General features: G+C 43.9%; 1 protein-coding gene across 2 annotated transcripts in view; it reads right to left on the bottom strand.

Annotated features, from left to right (window-relative positions):
* Positions 1–11,093, bottom strand: part of LOC124041023 (RNA-binding Raly-like protein) — a 38,537-nt gene extending 27,444 nt beyond the window's left edge. For both annotated transcript variants that reach the window (XM_046358179.1, XM_046358180.1), the window contains exon 1: positions 10,796–11,093. In XM_046358179.1, coding sequence (XP_046214135.1) covers positions 10,796–11,051 — 256 coding nt within the window. In that variant the 5' untranslated portion in view covers positions 11,052–11,093. The remainder of the gene's footprint in view (positions 1–10,795) is intronic.
* Positions 11,094–19,981: the final 8,888 nt, after the last annotated feature.

Below are 19,981 nucleotides of genomic sequence, written 5' to 3'. Positions count from 1 at the left end.
TGTTTTATATTTTATTGTGCGGTTTGTGTAGCGCCGAATATGCTAATTATTTTGTTTACGTCCCCTGCGGGTCTTTTGTGGTGTTACATGCTATCAGATAATAGCTTCTCATGCTTTCGCCGAAAAGCATTTTAAAAATCTGACTTGTTGCCTGGATTCACAACGAGTGTAGCTTTAATTCAATACCCTGCATGTGTATTTTAATGAACGTTTGAGTTTTAACTAATACTATTAGCATTTAGCGTAGCGCATTTGCATTTCCAGAGCTCTAGATGGGACGCCTGCGTGCCAGGTAGGAGCAAGTGGTTAATGACAGTTCAACAGGTGCATGTTAATTCATTCAAATCAAACATTTTTGGTCACATACGTCACCTCTAGTGACTCCCCATCCCGCATGCGGGAGCGTAATCATCGCCTGACACTAATTAGCATAACGCAACGGACATAAATATGCATAGCAATATTCCTATTCATGAAAATCACAAATGAAATATATTGAGACACAGCTTAGCCTTTTGTTAATCACCCTGTCATCTCAGATTTTCAAAATATGCTTTACAGCCAAAGCTAGACAAGCATTTGTGTAAGTTTATCGATAGCCTAGCATAGCATTTTGTCCAGCTAGCAGCAGGCAACCTTGTCACGAAAATCAGAAAAGCAATCAAATTAAATCGTTTACCTTTGATGAACTTCGGATGTTTTCACTCACTTTCTCCACAAAAGGGCTTTATTACAGACAGAAATGTGCAGACCAGCTGGCTGGAGTGTTTACGGACATATTCAATCTATCTATCCTAGTCTGCTGTCCCCACTTACTTCAAGATATCCACCATTGTTCCTGTACCCAAGAAAGCAAAGATAGCTGAACTAAATGACTATCGCCCCGTAACACTTCTGTCATCATGAAGTGCTTTGAGAGACTAGTCAAGGATCATATCACCTCTGCCTTACTTCACACCCTAGACCCACTTCAATTTGCTTACCGCCCCAATAGATTCACATACGATGCAATCGCACTGCACACATTTACATTACATTTAAGTCATTTAGCAGACGCTCTTATCCAGAGCGACTTACAAATTGGTGCATTCACCTTATGACATCCAGTGGAACAGTCACTTTACAATAGTGCATCTAAATCTTAAAGGGGGGGGGGGGGGTGAGAAGGATTACTTTATCCTATCCCACTGCCCTATCCCATCAGGACAAGAGGAATACCTACATCAGAATGCTGTTCATTGACTATAGCTCAGCCTTCAACACCATAGTACTCTCTAAGCTCATCATTAAGCTCGGGCCCTGGGTCTGTACCCAACAAAATGAAGGAGCTGATCGTGGACTTCAGGAAACAGCAGGAGGGAGCACGCCCTTATCCACATCGACGGGGGGCCGCAGTAGAGAAGGTGGAAAGCGTCAAGTTCCTTTACGTACACATCACTGACGATCTGAAATGATCCACACAGACAGTGTGGTCCACACAAGAAGGCGCAACGGTGTCTCTTCAACCTCAGGAGGCAGAAGAAATATTCGGTTTGGTCCCTAAGACCCCCAGGAACTTTTACAGATGCACAATTGAGAGCATCCTGTCGGGCTGTATCACCACGGCAACTGCACCTTCCCACAACGGCAGGGCTCTCCAGAGGAGGATACAGTCTGACCAACGCATCGCAGGGGGCAAATGATCTGGAGTCAGTAGATATCTTTATCTGGATCAAAATACCCTCAGTTCCTGTTAGCTCCCCCAGTATGATTGAGTGTGTATATTATTTGCATATGCCACATAAAGTCATTGTGATGTAAAATGGAGCCCTGGCTGGTGAAATTAACCTGAGTGAATGAATAGAAAGGCTGAGCTCCGTCTCTCATATGGCTATTAAATTCACTCAAGCATTCAAGCCTCTCCTCACCTGCTGGCCAAATCCACAGCAGTATCATGATCACGAACATAAACACACAGACACACACAAACACGCACACACACCTTTTGTAATCTGGGAAAATGTAATTCTCTGCATCTGCTATTTATTCTGCAGCTTTGCTCTTTTTTAAAACCCTTTCCTACTTCTACAAGTGTGTGTGTGTGTGTGTGTGCGTGTGCGTGTGTGTGTGTTTGAGGAGAAGACAGATGTGAGAGGTGGAAGAAAATAGGATAGTGTAGAAAACCCCTCTCTCTGGCCCTGGGAGTTAGAGACAGAACCTCTCTCTGGTCCTGGGAGTTAGAGACAGAACCTCTCTCTGGCCCTGGGAGTTAGAGACAGAACCTCTCTCTGGCCCTGGGAGTTAGAGACAGAACCTCTCTCTGGTCCTGGGAGTTAGAGACAGAACCTCTCTCTGGCCCTGGGAGTTAGAGACAGAACCTCTCTCTGGCCCTGGGAGTTAGAGACAGAACCTCTCTCTGGTCCTGGGAGTTAGAGACAGAACCTCTCTCTGGCCCTGGGAGTTAGAGACAGAACCTCTCTCTGGTCCTGGGAGATAGAGACAGAACCTCTCTCTGGCCCTGGGAGATAGAGACAGAACCTCTCTCTGGCCCTGGGAGATAGAGACAGAACCTCTCTCTGGCCCTGGGAGATAGAGACAGAACCTCTCTCTGGCCCTGGGAGATAGAGACAGAACCTCTCTCTGGCCCTGGGAGATAGAGACAGAACCTCTCTCTGGCCCTGGGAGATAGAGACAGAACCTCTCTCTGGCCCTGGGAGATAGAGACAGAACCTCTCTCTGGCCCTGGGAGATAGAGACAGAACCTCTCTCTGGCCCTGGGAGATAGAGACAGAACCTCTCTCTGGCCCTGGGAGATAGAGACAGAACCTCTCTCTGGCCCTGGGAGTTAGAGACAGAACCTCTCTCTGGCCCTGGGAGTTAGAGACAGAACCTCTCTCTGGTCCTGGGAGTTAGAGACAGAACCTCTCTCTGGCCCTGGGAGTTAGAGACAGAACCTCTCTCTGGCCCTGGGAGATAGAGACAGAACCTCTCTCTGGCCCTGGGAGTTAGAGACAGAACCTCTCTCTGGCCCTGGGAGTTAGAGACAGAACCTCTCTCTGGCCCTGGGAGTTAGAGACAGAACCTCTCTCTGGCCCTGGGAGTTAGAGACAGAACCTCTCTCTGGTCCTGGGAGTTAGAGACAGAACCTCTCTCTGGCCCTGGGAGTTAGAGACAGAACCTCTCTCTGGCCCTGGGAGATAGAGACAGAACCTCTCTCTGGCCTTGGGAGTTAGAGACAGAACCTCTCTCTGGCCCTGGGAGATAGAGACAGAACCTCTCTCTGGCCCTGGGAGTTAGAGACAGAACCTCTCTCTGGCCCTGGGAGTTAGAGACAGAACCTCTCTCTGGCCCTGGGAGTTAGAGACAGAACCTCTCTCTGGCCCTGGGAGATAGAGACAGAACCTCTCTCTGGCCCTGGGAGTTAGTTAGAGACAGAACCTCTCTCTGGCCCTGGGAGTTAGAGACAGAACCTCTCTCTGGCCCTGGGAGATAGAGACACAACCTCTCTCTGGCCCTGGGAGATAGAGACAGAACCTCTCTCTGGCCCTGGGAGTTAGAGACAGAACCTCTCTCTGGCCCTGGGAGTTAGAGACAGAACCTCTCTCTGGCCCTGGGAGTTAGAGACAGAACCTCTCTCTGGCCCTGGGAGTTAGAGACAGAACCTCTCTCTGGTCCTGGGAGTTAGAGACAGAACCTCTCTCTGGCCCTGGGAGTTAGAGACAGAACCTCTCTCTGGCCCTGGGAGATAGAGACAGAACCTCTCTCTGGCCCTGGGAGTTAGAGACAGAACCTCTCTCTGGCCCTGGGAGTTAGAGACAGAACCTCTCTCTGGCCCTGGGAGTTAGAGACAGAACCTCTCTCTGGCCCTGGGAGTTAGAGACAGAACCTCTCTCTGGTCCTGGGAGTTAGAGACAGAACCTCTCTCTGGCCCTGGGAGTTAGAGACAGAACCTCTCTCTGGCCCTGGGAGATAGAGACAGAACCTCTCTCTGGCCCTGGGAGTTAGAGACAGAACCTCTCTCTGGCCCTGGGAGATAGAGACAGAACCTCTCTCTGGCCCTGGGAGTTAGAGACAGAACCTCTCTCTGGCCCTGGGAGTTAGAGACAGAACCTCTCTCTGGCCCTGGGAGTTAGAGACAGAACCTCTCTCTGGCCCTGGGAGATAGAGACAGAACCTCTCTCTGGCCCTGGGAGTTAGTTAGAGACAGAACCTCTCTCTGGCCCTGGGAGTTAGAGACAGAACCTCTCTCTGGCCCTGGGAGATAGAGACACAACCTCTCTCTGGCCCTGGGAGATAGAGACAGAACCTCTCTCTGGCCCTGGGAGATAGAGATAAACTTTAGGACTCAGCAGAGGCTACCATCCCCCGGTTTCACACCTCTGTCCTTGGCTACTCCATAGCTAGGGGTCAGCCAATCACATGCTGTACCTGGTGGGGATCTCAAACCCCCCAACACAGTCTGTTCTTTTGTTGGACATAGAGGTCCAGAGAGACCAAAGGTCAGAAGAACTCTGCACCACCTCAACACAATTCGCCACTGGAACCTTCCTACAAGGACAAGCCTCTTGCCCTGGACTTCCTAACCGTGTGTCACTGACCATAATCCACTGTGACTACCACGGGTCTCCTCTTCCTGTTTGGTGTGAGGTAATAAAGTGTGGACTGTAAATCTATCTCCTACTGGTCATTTCTGTCCTCTAACCGGGACAGATGTACCTACAATCTAAACCAGCACCTCTCTCAGAGGCCACCACATGATGGCGCTCTGTTTCAAGTAGATTATATTAATGCAGCATCTTTCAAATGATTTGCGGGATGTAAAGGCTCCACACGCCATCATAGTTAACAGTTGGAAAGTTGCGTCTCTCTCATTCATATCACTGTTCACCGTTTACTCCCGCTTTAACAGGGTCTCATTCCCTTTATGAATGAATAGATTACATTGAAATGTTTATGTCAAATCACCATTCGGCAACCCATCCCATCCCGTATGGGATTATTTCACACATAAACAAACATTACAGTGATTCACAGCGATAATTCAATGATAATTGAGGGAGTTGAGACATACAGTTAACAGCAATTACAAAGCATAACTTCCTCCATTTTTTAAACGATAGACATCCATATTTGGCACGTGTTTTCTTTTGCTCTGTGTTTGATTCGTGAGCTTAAATTTGGTGGACAGGCTTTTGTTAAACATGGAACAAAGTAGGCCCCTATAGACTAATGAATATGCAATTAGACAACATCAAAACAATGTTTTTGGTGCATATTTCAGTCTGGAACCTGCCTAGGTTTAGGGAGGGGGGGGGGGGTGTAACCTAATCTACATGGCACACTACAGCTGCTCACTTCACACAAAAAAACTAAAACAGACGAGATGCATTTATTATTCCAAACTGCAGCGCGTGATTGGGAACTCATATTTCCCTACTGTAATCAACCAGTCCATTTAGAATTTGTTTTAAAGCTGTCGTGATTTGGTAAAGAATGTATCTCGTCTACAGTTTTGTTGGAGGGAGAGGTGGAGGGAAAACAGAATGTAGGGAGAAGACCTTGGTCTTGGTATTTTGTGTTTTCTTTATTTATTTGGTCAGGCCAGGGTGTGACATGGGTTTATTGTGTGGTGTGTTTTTGTATTGGGGTTTTAGTAGGTATTCGGATTGTGGCTGAGTAGGGTTGTCTAGAAAAGTCTATGGTTGCCTGAGGTGGTTCTTAATCAGAGGCAGGTGATTATCGTTGTCTCTAGTTGGGAACCATATTTAGGCAGCCATATTCTTTGAGTGTTTCGTGGGTGATTGTTCCTGTCTTTGTGTTAGTTGTCACCAGATAGGCTGTATAGGTTTTCACATTCTGTTTGTTGTTTTTGTATTGTTTGTGTTCTTTTCTTATTAAAGATGTATCGAACTAACCACGCTGCATTTTGGTCCGACTCTCTTTCGATGGAAGAAAACCGTAACAGAAGAACTGTGATCACCTGGCTACCTTTTTTATTTTTTGTTGTTGTGAGTCGCTAATACACATAACAATGGAAGGGACGCGAGCTAACGTAAATGAACGGTTGTCTAAGGGACTTAATTTCACCTGCCCAAAGCAGAATCCAGATGCCGCCCTACTGTTTGACTGCCACCGGTCGGCCATACCACGCAATAGGATTTGAAGTGAAATTTTATGAAATGTTATTTTCTTTTTAAACCACAAATGACTGTTTAATTTGTAAAGATTTGTTTTTCTTTGTCACATCCCTGCATTAAACCACATAATTCTATGCTCTTTCTCTCTCTCTGTCTAGAATACATCTTCACCATATGACTTATTGATTAACTCCCTGCTTCCGCCATGAAAAATGAGAAAGCCTGTCTAGTCCTCTTCTCTTATTAAATATGAACTAGAGTCCAGAAGGTCGCAGCTGATATTCTATCCTGCTTAACACTATGGCTTCAGATAGATGGTATGTTAGTGGGAGGGTGCAGTGTGACTGCAAGTTTAAAGATGGAATCGACAGTAGGGGAAACAGCGCCACTGGCCGACCCACCACTGCTGTTATTGCCGAGCTGAGGAGCATCGTGCAGCATGGTAAAACAACAATCTGTACATATTGGTTATTGTTTTATCATGCAGCGTGGTGAAACAACAATCTGTACATATTGGTTATTGTTTTATCATGCAGCGTGGTGAAACAACAATCTGTACATATTGGTTATTGTTTTATCATGCAGCGTGGTAAAACAACAATCTGTACATATTGGTTATTGTTTTATCATGCAGCGTGGTAAAACAACAATCTGTACATATTGGTTATTGTTTTATCATGCAGCGTGGTAAAACAACAATCTGTACATATTGGTTATTGTTTTATCGTGCAGCGTGGTAAAACAACAATCTGTACATATTGGTTATTGTTTTAATTGCTGAGCTGAGGAGCATCGTGCAGCATGGTAAAACAACAATCTGTACATATTGGACTCTTCTATCACAAGTGCGATGATGTCAGAGGGGAAAACTCTGTGTTTGTTGTTTGCAGTAGCTTCTTTATTGTTTTAATCTCACAAACGGACCGTTTCACCATAAAGGATTCCAGTTATAAAGTTCAGAGATGGGACATAGTGCTCTCCTCATTCAGAGATGAGCCATAGTGCTCTCCTCAATCAGAGATGAGCCATAGTGCTCTCCTCATTCAGAGATGAGCCATAGTGCTCTCCTCATTCAGAGATGAGCCATAGTGCTCTCCTCAATCAGAGATGAGATAGTGCTCTCCTCATTCAGAGATGAGCCATAGTGCTCTCCTCAATCAGAGATGAGCCATAGTGCTCTCCTCATTCAGAGATGAGCCATAGTGCTCTCCTCATTCAGAGATGAGCCATAGTGCTCTCCTCAATCAGAGATGAGACATAGTGCTCTCCTCAATCAGAGATGAGACATAGTGCTCTCCTCATTCAGAGATGAGCCATAGTGCTCTCCTCATTCAGAGATGAGACATAGTGCTCTCCTCATTCAGAGATGAGCCATAGTGCTCTCCCCATTCAGAGGTGTATTAAATACACAATCTGGGATATTTCCTGTTGTTATATTCACATGATATACTGTACCATATGTAAAAGAGTGGTTGCATGCATTTCCCCAGCTCCATCCCTCAGCTAACCAAACAATGCAGGGGTCAGGCTGTTGAAATGACACATTGTGCTTTTAAATGACTCCGGGGCTAATAGCTCAAATGGCCCTTTATGATAAATGTGTTCATTTGTATAACATTTTAATTCGTATCACATTCATAATTAGCTGTGGTGGCACGTCGACATTCTTGAAATGCAAATGTTTCAGATCCATATGATTCAGTGGCAACCCATCATTCAGGGCAGGTCGGGCAGAGCCTGTTTTGAGCCCCACCTGTTAATTAAAAAAAAAATATATATATATATATACACACACACACACACACAGTACCAGTAAAAAGTTTGGACACACCTACTCAGTCAAGAGTTTTTCTTTGACTATTTTCTACATTGTACGTATAATAATAGTGAAGACATCAAAACTATGAAATAACACACATGGAATCATGTAGTAAGCAAAAAGGTTTTAAACAATTCTAAATATATTTTATATTTGAGATTCTTCAAAGTAGCCTTGATGACAGCTTTGCACACTCTTGGCATTCTCTCAACCAGTTTCACCTGGAATGCTTTTCCAACAGTCTTGAAGGAGTTCCCACATATGCTGAGCACATGCTTTTCCTTCACTCTGGTTGAGGTTGGGTGATTGTGGAGGCCAGGTCATCTGATGCAGCATTTCATTACTCGCCTTCTTGGTCAAATTGCCCTTACACAGCCTGGAGGTGTGTTGTGTCATTGTCCTGTTAAAAAACAAATGATAGTCCCACTAAACCCAAACCAGATGGGATGGCGTATCACTGCAGAATGCTGTGGTAGCCATGCTGGTTAAGTGTCCCTTGAATTCTAAATAAATCACAGACAGTGTCAACAGCAAAGCACCCCCACACCATCACACCTCCTCCATGCTTCACGGTGGGAACCACAAATTCAGAGATCATCCGTCTCACAAAGACACGGCTGTTGGAACCAAAAAATCTCAAACTTGGACTCATCAGACCAAAGGACAGATTTCCACCGGTCTAATGTCCATTGCTCATGTTTCTTGGCCCAAGCAAGTCTCTTCTTCTTATTGGTGTCCTTTAGTAGTGGTTTCTATGCAGGAATTCGACCATGAAGGCCTGATTCACGCAGTCTCCTCTGAACAGTTGATGTTGAGATGTGTCTGTTACTTGAACTCCGTGAAGCAATTATTTGGGCTGCAATTTCTGAGACTGGTAACTCTAATGAACATATCCTCTGCAGCAGAGGTAACTCTGGGTCCTCCTTTCCTGTGGCGGTCCTCATGAGAGCAAGTTTCATCATAGCACATGATGGTTTTTGTGATTGCTCTTGAAGAAACTTTCAAAGGCATTGACATTTTCCAGACTGACTGACCTTCATGTCTTATGTGCTTCTACACCTGCATTGCTTGCTGTTTGGGGTTTTAGGCTGGGTTTCTGTACAGCACTTTGAGATATCAGCTGATGTACGAAGGGCTTTATAAATACATTTGATTTGATTTGATCTTAAAGTTATAACAGACTGTCAGTTCTCTTATCTGAGCTGTTTTTGCCAAAATATGTACTTGGTCTTTTACCAAATAAGGCTAACTTCTGTACACCACCCCTACCTTGTCACAACACAACTGACTGGCTCACACGCATAAAGAAGGAAATAAATTCCACAAATTAACTTTTAACAAGGCTCACCTGTTAATTGAAATGCCTTCCAGGTGACTACCTCATGAAGCTGGTTGAGAGAATGCCAAGACTGTAAAAAGCTGTCAAGGCAAAGGGTGGCTAATTTGAAGAATATAAAATATATTTTGATTTGTTTAAGACTTTTTTAGTTACTACATGATTCCGTATGTGTTATTTCATGGTTTTGATTTCTTCACTATTATTCTACAATGTAGAATAATAGTAAAATAACGAAAAACCCTTGTTGAAGCCCCTTTGGCAGTGATTACAGCCTTGAGTCTTCTTGGGTATGACGCTCAAAGCTTGGTACACCTGTATTTGGGGAGTTACTCCCATTCTTCTCTGCAGATCCTTTGAAGCTCTGTCAGGTTGGATGGGGAGCATTGCTACACAGTTATTTTCAGGTCTCTCCACAGATGTTCAATCGGGTTCAAGTCCAGGTTCTGAATGGGCCACTCAAAGACAATCAGAGATTTGTCCCGAAGCCACTCCTGCGTTGTCTTGGCTGTATGCTTAGGATCGTTGTCCTGTTGGAAGGTGAACCTTCGCCCCAGTCTGAGGTCCTGAGCGCTCTGGAGCAGGTTTTCATCAAGGATCTCTCTGTACTTTGCTCTGTTCATCTTTCCCTCGATCGTGACTAGTCTCCAGTCCCTGCAACTCCTTTTACTGAGGAGTGGCTTCCGTCTGGTCACTCTACCATAAAGGCCAGATTGGTAGAGTACTGCAGAGATGGTTGTCCTTCTGGAAAGTTCTCAAATCTCCACAGAGGAACTCTAGAGCTCTTTCAGAGTGACCACTAGGCTCTTGGTCACCTCCCTGATCAAGGCCCTTCTCCCCTGAATGCTCAGTTTGGCTGGGCGGCCAGCTCTAGGTAGTCTTGGTGGTTCCAAACTTCTTCCATTTAAGAACGATGGAGGCCACTGTGTTCTTGGGGACCTTTAATGCTGCAGACATTGTTTTGATACCCTTCCCCAGATCTGTACCTCGACACAATCCTGTCTTGGAGATCTACGGACAATTCCTTCGACCTGACATGTATATAAGGTCAAATGTGGGACCTTATATACTGTAGACAGGTGTGTGCCTTTCTAAATAATGTCAAATCAATTTACCACAGGTGGACTCTAATCAAGTTGTAGAAACATCTCAAGGATTATCAATGGAAACAAGATGCACCTGAGCTCAATTTCGAGTCTCATAGCAAAGGTTCTGAATACCTTTTGGTTGTTAGGCAGCCAGCCGAAAACGGAGCATAGGGGTTGGTAATGTTCTCTAGTTGGGCCGTGATTGGCTCAGTGTTCTGTCACTTGTGGGGACTAACTTGTCCTTTGGAACTAATGATTCATTCAACAATTCTAGAGGCCTCGACAGTGAGTACTAGAAACAGTAGAACAGCTGAAGAGAAGCACAGTACAACCACTGATGTGATATCAACAACAACTCAATAGTTATTTTCTTACCACAATATAGACCTAACATATTCCTTGCCTGCAATCGACGAGCAAAAAAAAAAGAAGTTACCCAAGGGCTGTCCAGCGATGACCCTGGCGTTCTCCCTTGCTACAGCCACTCGCGCGTTCCTCTCGCTGCCATACTGGACAAAGGCAAAGCCCTTGTGGACGGAGCAACCCACGATCCTGCCGTACTTGGCGAAGAGGGCCTCGATGTCGGCCTTGGTTACCGCCGCCGTGTTGAGGTTGCCGATGAAGACTCTGGAGTTGAGGGAGCGTGGATCATTCTTGTTGGTCACGTTGCTGGTGGGAGTCTTACCAGTCATCCTACTGTACCCTGACCGACTGACCGAGGAGGAGAGAAGAGATGTCAGAGTGTGTAGGGTGGGTGGTTGTGTAGGGGGGGAGTGTGTGTGTGTGAGAGAGAGAGAGAGTATTTCCAGTCATCCTACCACACCGTGCTGAAATGAGAGAAAAAAGATGTCAGGGTCAGATATTGCCAGGACACCAGATACTGTCAGGGCCAGATACTGTCAAGTTAAAGTATTATTTGCCATTATGAATACATTGGAAATCTGAGATCACCCAAGCAAGCTCTCACAAACACAATACTTTCAAGTATTTGAGGGTGTTTTCACACTTGGTCCCTTTCAGACAATTTTTTGCAAACTCAGTGTGGTTCTCTTAATTTTTCTGCAGTGTGAACACTCCAAAGGAACTCAGACCCCTCAAAAGAGGAACCGACCCGAGACCATCTCCAGAGGTGGTCTGAGTTCGGTTCGCTTGAATTGCTGGTGGTCTGGTTCCCTTTTTTGGGGCAATGTGAACACAAAGCTCCCGAGGTGCGCTTGTCATTATTCCTGCACCAACACACTAGACTACTGCAACACGGTTTCCCCTGCCATAAACCCTCACACTAGACTACTGCAACACGGTTTCTCCTGACATAAACCCTCACACTAGACTACTGCAACACCGTTTCCCCTGCTATAACCCCTCACACTAGACTACTGCAACACGGTTTCCCCTGCCATAAACCCTCACACTAGACTACTGCAACATGGTTTCCCCTGACATAAACCCTCACACTAGACTACTGCAACACGGTTTCCCCTGCCATAAACCCTCACACTAGACTACTGCCATAAACCCTCACACTAGACTACTGCAACACGGTTTCTCCTGACATAACCCCTCACACTAGACTACTGCAACACGGTTTCCCCTGCCATAAACCCTCACACTAGACTACTGCAACACGGTTCCCCCTGCCATAAACCCTCACACTAGACTACTGCAACACGGTTTCCCCTGACATAAACCCTCAGACAGAAGATGATGATGTGCAGGTTCGTGGGAAAAACACGTGTGCTGTTCTTGGATATTGATTAGCGATTGTCAAGGATGAAAAGAAATTCCAAAATTTGTGTGTAGTTTTGTACTGACACGATGCTCAGATTATTTGTTTGCCATATAGGTGATCTATAGGCTGACAGCTTTATAGACTGTTTTTGGGGTAGGAATAGTGGTGAGAATGACGTATTTGGATAGAATCACAACTAGATTAAAAAATCAAGGTCTTTGCTATCCGAGATCTTTGGGACCTCCCACCTCTGATGTTACCCCATTTGAAGTGTAAAATGGTTAATGTACGGGTTAAGGTTAAAGCTAGGGTAGGGGTTAGGATTTAGGGTAGGGACGTCCTAAGGCACCAGGATAGCATTTCCCACAAAATCAAGCCTAGCTCTTGAAGGGGCAGTATCCTACATTCAGTGTACAATTTTCAATTACAGCATTATTTAATCTGCAGTATTATTCTCTTACCAATAATATTTACATATAAAAAATATTATCTTCTGATTATAATTGTCTAATTAAAAATATAATGAAATCTTAAAAATTCTTCCTTTTCAGTCTCATCGCTGCAACTCCCCAACATGCTCAGGAGGGGAAAGTCGAGTCATGCGTCCATAACATCCGCCAGCTTGGTGCGGCTGGCTTAACCCGGAAGCCAGCCGCACCAACTTGCCGTTCAACTGACAACCGAGGTCACCCTGAAGGCGCCAGGCCGCCACAAGGAATTAGAGTGCTAGAGTGCGATGAGCCAAGTAACGCCCCTCCCGGCCAAACCCGGACGACACTGGGCCAATTGTGCTCCACCCTATGGATCACAGCCGGTTGTGATACAGCCCGGGAACGAACCAGGGTCTGTAGTGACACCTCTAGTACTATGATGCTGTGCCTTAGACCGCTGCACCACTCAGGAGGCCCATGCCTCATCTTATTTTAAATATATTTTTATTTAAGTTTTACAAAATGCACATCAATGTAAGTACAAAGATTTTACCATATCCCAACCAATCACCCTCCCTCCATACAACACATCCATCCAACCCCCCTAGTCCCTTCCCTACCTCTCCGCTCTACCTCAGTCCACCCATCTCGGTTTCCTCCCTCCCTAATACAAAAATGTGCCTCTAGGTGGCACCATGGGGTATATGGAGCATGTAACCAGAATGTTAATTTCTGAAAGTTGGCTGCCCAGTAATAGTATAAAAAATTGGGCAGTGCCAGCCCTCCACTAAACTTGTATCTCTGAAGTAAAGATCTACTGACTCTGGGTACCTTTCCTCCCCAGATATATGTGGCAACAGGCAGCAAGGTAGCCTAGTGGTTATAGTGTAGGACTAGTAAACGAAAGGTTGAAAGTTCAAATCCCTGAGCTGACAAGGTACAAATCTATTGTTCTGCCCCTGAACCCACTGTTCCTAGGTCATCATTGAAATTAAGAATTTGTTCTTAACTCACTTGCCTAGTTAATAAAAGGTAGAAACAGCCTGACGGGCTTAAGAATACTTTGGTGAAAACATAGATTGAAATAGATAAAGGAATTTGGGTTAACTGTTCAGTTTTATAGCATTATACGTGGTAGTACGTGATAGTGATAGTGGTAAGCTTACCCCATTTCGGAAAATCAGTTTTCATTTGCACAAGAAGGGGAGTAGAGTTTGCAGAAAAAAGAGCATGTAATGAACGAGTTACATTCACTCCGAGGTATATGAAACCAGAGTGGCTAAGCTGAAAGGGCAAGTCTGTCTGCTGGAGCTGTAGCGCTGCTGGATCGATTGGGAGGCACTCACTTTTCTGGAGATTCATCTTGTAACCGGAGAAGGAGCCAAAGTTCTCCAGAATAGAAGGTAAACATTTTACAGGGTTATTTACATAGAGTAACAAGTCATCTGCATATAATGATAACCAATGTTCAACTCGTTTCCGTGCTACACCTTGGAAAGAGGAGGATGCCCGCAAAGCTACTGAAAGGGGCTCGATGGCGATGGCGAATAATAAATGGGACAGTGGGCAGCCTTGGCATGTCCCACGTTCCATGGCAAAATAATCAGAACGGGTGTCATTGGTACAGACACTGGCCTGGGGAGATGTATACAAGAGACAGATCCATGAGCTAAATGTGTCCACAAATGTAAGAACAGCAAAGGTACTCCCACTCAATTCTGTCGAATGCCTTCTCTGCGTCTAGGGAGATTGTCTTCCACTTCCGGCGCCAACAGAGATGGCCACCTCGCTTTGCGTTCCTTGGAAACTATGCAGTATTTTGTTTATTTTACGTGTTATTTCTTACATTGGTACTCCAGGTAATCTTAGGTTTCATTACATACAGTCGGGAGGAACTACTGAATATAAGAGCAACGCTAACTCACCATCATTACGACCAGGAGTATGACTTTCCCGAAGCGGATCCCGTGTTCTGCCTTCCACCCAGCACAATGGACCGGATCCCAGCTGGCGCCCCAAAATAACAACGTCGTAAAAGAGGCAAACGAAGCGGTCTTCTGGTCAGGCTCCGGAGACGGGCAACATCGCGCACCACTCCCTAGCATACTACTCGCCAATGTACAGTCTCTTGACAACAAGGTTGATGAAATCCGAGCAAGGGTAGCATTCCAGAGAGACATCAGAGACTGTAACGTTTTTTTGCTTCACGGAAACATGGCTCACTAGAGAGACGCTAATGGAATCAGTGCAGCCAGCTGGTTTCTTCACGCATCGCGCTGACAGAAACAACCATCTTTCTGGTAAGAAGAGGGGCGGGGGGGCATGCCTTATGATTAAAACTTCTTAAGGTATAGGGGGCAGCATTTTCACTTTTGGTTAAATAGCGTGCCCAATTTCAACTTCCTGCTACTCATGCCAAGAATATAAGATATGCATATTATTAGTAGATTTGGATAGAAAACACTCTGACGTTTCTAAAACTGTTTGAATCATGTCTGTGAGTATAACAGAACAGGCAAAACCCAGAGGACTAACCATTTTTTAGGTCTATGTCTGTGCAGTGAGTTCTCATTGGGAAACGACTTCACCAGTCTTTGGAATTTGGTTGAGTTTATTCCTTTGTGCAATGAAGAAGGAAGGCCATCTAGGACATGGGTAACACTGTTGAGAGTTGCGCAAGACTTGAAAAGTAGCATTGGTTTGTTGTCTTCCTGTATTGAACACAGATAGACCCGTCTTCAATTTGATCGATAATTAACGTTTAAAAATACCTGAAGTTGTATTACAAAAGTAGTTTGAAATGTTTTGGCAAAGTTTACAGGCAACTTTTGAGATATTTTGTAGTGACGTTGCGCAAATTGGAAGCTGTTTTTTTCTGGATGAAACGCACCAAATAAATGGTCATTTTGGATATATATGGACGGAATTAATCGAACAAAAGGACCAATTGTGATGTTTATGGGACATATTGGGGTGCCAACAAAAGTAGCTCGTCAAAAGTAAGACATGTTTTATATTTTATTTCTGGGTTTTGTTTAGTGCCTGCAGGGTTGAAATATGCTACTCTTTGTTTACTGTTGTGCTATCATCAGATAATAGCTTCTTATGCTTTCGCCGAAAAGCTTTTTAAAAATCTGACATGTTGGCTGGATTCACAATGAGTGTAGCTTTAATTTAGTATCTTACTTATTTTCCACCATAATTTGCAAATAAATTCATAAAAATTCCTACAATGTGATTAAAAAAAAAAACATTCCTCATTTCGTCTGTCATAGTTGAAGTGTACCTATGATGAAAATTATAGGCCTCTCTCATCTTTTTAAGTGGGAGAACTTGCACAATTGGTGGCTGACTAACTACTTTGTTGCCCCACTGTATATACTGTACTCTATATCATCTACTCCATCTTGCCTATGCCGTTCTGTACCATCACTCATTCATATATCTTTATGTACATATTCTTTATCCCTTCACACTTGTGTGTATAAGGAAGTAGTTTTGGAATTGTTAGCTAGATTACTTGTTGGTTATTACTGCTTTGTCGGAACTAGAAGCACAAGCCTTTCACTACACTCGCATTAACATCGGCTAACCATGTGAATGTGACAAATACATTTGATTTGATTTGATTACCACCTCAGGGGAGTTGCAGAATTATTTAGAATAAAAAATGTTGAACAGAATACGAATGTTAAAAAAATTAATATCTGTCCTTTACAAAGCCGGTTTGTTCCTGTGAGTCCTGGTAAGCACCTTTACATCCACATTAAGGAGGCTTAGGGGCTTAAATGAAGAACAGGAAGTGGGGTCTTTCCCCTTCTCAAGGAGAAAAGCCATTTGAAGCCTGTGTTAGGGTAGATGGCAACGAGCCACGTTCAACTGATTCATTATACATAGATACAAGTAAAGGGGCCAACTTGGTATATAATTTCTTAAAGTTGGAAACCCACCAGGCCCTGGAGCCTTACTGCTCTGCATTGACTTGATAGACTGAATAACTTCTTCAAGGCTGAGAGGAGAATCAAGGTCATCTGCATTATCAGAATCAACTGTGGGAGCCTCCAGTTCACCCAGAAATATAGTCATATTGCCAGTATCTGATGGAAATTCAGACGTACAGTTGAAGTCGGAAGTTTACATTCACTTAGGTAGGAGTCATTAAAACTCGTTTTTCAACCACTCCACAAGTTTCATGTTAACAAACTATAGTTTTGGCAACAACTTTCAACAATTGTTTACAGACAGATTATTTCACTTATAATTCACTGTATCACAATTCCAGTGGGTCAGAAGTTTACACACATCAAGTTGACTGTGCCTTTAAACATCTTGGAAAATACCAGAAAATTGTCATGGCTTTAGAAGCTTCTGATAGGCTAATTGACATAATTTGAGTCAATTGAAGGTGTACCTGTGGATGTATTTCAAGGCCTACCTTCAAACTCAGTGCCTCTTTGCTTGACATCATGGGAAAATCAAAAGAAATTAGCAAGACCTCAGAAAAACAATTGTAGACCTCCACAAGTCTGGTTCATCCTTGGGCGAAATGTCCAACTGCCTGAAGGTATCACGTTTGTACTCTACAAACAATAGTATGCAAGTATAAACACCATGGCTGTCATACCACTCAGGAAAGAGACTCCTAGAGATGAACGTACTTTTGTGCGAAAAGTGCAAATCAATCCCAGAACCACAGCAAATCACCTTGTGAAGATGCTGGAGGAAACAGGTAGAAAAGTATCTATATTCACAGTAAAACAAGTCCTATATCGACATAACCTGAATGTCTGCTCAGCAAGGAAGAAGCCACTGCTCCAAAACCGCCATAAAAAAGCCAGACTGCAGTTTGCAACTGCACATGGGAACAAAGATCGTACATTTTGGAGAAATTTCCTCCGGTCTGAAGAAACAAAACATCCCAACCGTGAAGCATGGGGGTGGCAGCATCATGTTGTGGGGGTGGCAGCATCATGTTGTGGGAGTGGCAGCATCATGTTGTGGGGGTGACAGCATCATGTTGTGGGGGTGCTTTGCTGCAAGAGGAACTGGTGCACTTCACAAAATAGATGGCATCATGAGGTAAGAAAATAATGTGGATATATTGAAGCAACATCCAAAGACATCAGTCAGGAAGTTAAAAGCTTGGTTCAAAATGGACAATGACCCCAAGCATACTTCCAAATTTGTGGCAAAATGGCTTAAGGACAACAAAGTCAAGGTAATGGAGTGGCCATCACAAAGCCCTGACCTCAATACCATAGAAAGTTTGTGGGCATAACTTCAAAAGTGTGTGCGAGCAAGGAGGCCTACAAACCTGACTCAGTTACACCAGCTCTGTCAGGAGGAATGGGACAAAATTCACCCAACTTATTGTGGAAGCTTGTGGAAGGCTACCCAAAACATTTGACCCAAGTCAGACAATTTAAAGGCAATGCTACCTAATACTAATTCAGTGTATGTAAACTTATGACACACTGGGAATGTGATGAAAGAAATAAAAGCTTAAATAAATAATTCTCTCTCCTACTATTCTAACATGTCACATTCTAAAAATAAAGTGGTGATCCTAATTGACCTAAGACAGGGAATTTTTACTAGGATAAAATGTCAGGAATTGTGAAAAACTGAGTTTAAATGTATTTGGTTAAGGTGTATGTAAACTTCCGACTTCAAGATTTGAAGGTGTCATTGATCCCCGTAGGGTCAGAAATCAAGCTATGAGTGGAATCTTTAATTTGGGGAATCAGATGGGTAGCAGCACTGCGTTCTAATTGGTGTGCGAGCAGATGACTTGCCATGTCGCCATGTTCATAGTAAGTACCACATCAAATTCAACATCATCAAAATTGGGAGCATATACATTGACCAATACTACAGGTGTGTGCCAAATGGTGCCAGTTATGATTAAATATCTCCCATTACTGTCTGAAATAACATTAGTAGTAGAGAAATGTATTCTTTTACTAACCAAAATTGCAACCCCTCTGGCTTTGGAGTTAGTCTGAATGGAAAACCTGACTAAACCTGGAGTTTTGTAGCCTTGAATGATCTTTAATGCGTAAATTGGTCTCTTGTAAAAATACCACATCTGTTTTTAGCTTTTTCAAATGAGAGAAGACCCTAGACCTCTTGACAGGATTGTTCATTGCCTTAGTATTCCAAGATAAAAAACTTTTAGCGTTGTTAGCCATCTAAAATATTGAAATGAAAAAGCTGTGAAAACTGACCAAGCATTTGCAAAGACAACAGAGAACACTGATAAAAAAAGCAAAGCAAAAAATACAAATTAATACAAAAATAGGACCGAAAAAGGTCACTCCCTCTCCCACCCAAACCCAAAGTCTCCTTCCCCAGCGAATGGAGACAGCAGGTTGAAGTTTATGCAGCTTCTGTGCATATAAACAGAAAACCTTCCTATCCTAATGCAGAGAGGCTCCATAGCACCAGTCGTGAAATACATTTGAAAAGGCATTCATGTCACACCCTATGTTTTGGTTGGTCAGGGTGTGATCTGAGTGGGCATTCTATGTTGGATGTCTTGTTTGTCTATTTCTATGTCTGGCCTGATATGGTTCTCAATCAGAGGCAGGTGTTAGTCATTGTCTCTGATTGGGAACCATATTTAGGTAGCCTGGGTTTCACTGTGTGTTTGTGGGTGATTGTTCCTGTCTCTGTGTTTGCACCAGATAGGACTGGTTTTGGTTTTTGTACATTTATTGTTTTGTTAGTTATTTCATGTCTACTTCCTTTATTAAAGAACATAAATAACCACCACGCTGCATTTTGGTTCGCTTCTCCCTCTCCACAGGAAAACCCTTACAATTCACAAAACGGTAAAGTACAGTCATGTCCAAAGGTTTTGAGAATGACACAAATATTAATTTTCACAAAGTCTGCTGCCTCAGTTTGTATGGTGGCAATTTGCATATACTCCAGAATGTAATGAAGAGTGATCAGATGAATTGCAATTAATTGCAATATCCCTCTTTGCCATACAAATGAACTGAATCCACAAAAACATTTTCACTGCATTTCAGCCCTGCCACAGAAGGACCAGCTGACATCATGTCAGTGATTCTCTCGTTAACACAGGTGTGAGTGTTGACGAGGACAAGGCTGGAGATCACTCTGTCATGCTGATTGAGTTCGAATAACAGACTTGAAACTTCAAAAGGAGGGTGGTGCTTGGAATCATTCTTCTTCCTCTGTCAAACACTGTTACCTGCAAGGAAACACGTGCCGTCATCATTGCTTTGCACAAAAAGGGCTTCACAGGCAAGGATATTGCTGCCAGTAAGATTGTGTCTAAATCAACCATTGATTGGATCATCAAGAACTTCAAGGAGAGCGGTTCAATTGTTATGAAGAAGGCTTCAAGGCACCCAAGAAAGTCCAGCAAGCGCCAGGACCGTCTCCTAAAGTTGATTCAGCTGCGGGATCGGGGCACCACCAGTACAGAGCT

The sequence above is a fragment of the Oncorhynchus gorbuscha genome, linkage group LG08 (genome assembly GCF_021184085.1).
Source record: "Oncorhynchus gorbuscha isolate QuinsamMale2020 ecotype Even-year linkage group LG08, OgorEven_v1.0, whole genome shotgun sequence".
In the NCBI taxonomy this organism is placed as follows: domain Eukaryota; kingdom Metazoa; phylum Chordata; class Actinopteri; order Salmoniformes; family Salmonidae; genus Oncorhynchus; species Oncorhynchus gorbuscha.
Note: the sequence above shows the minus strand (reverse complement) of the source record. Positions and strands in the feature narration are given on the sequence as shown.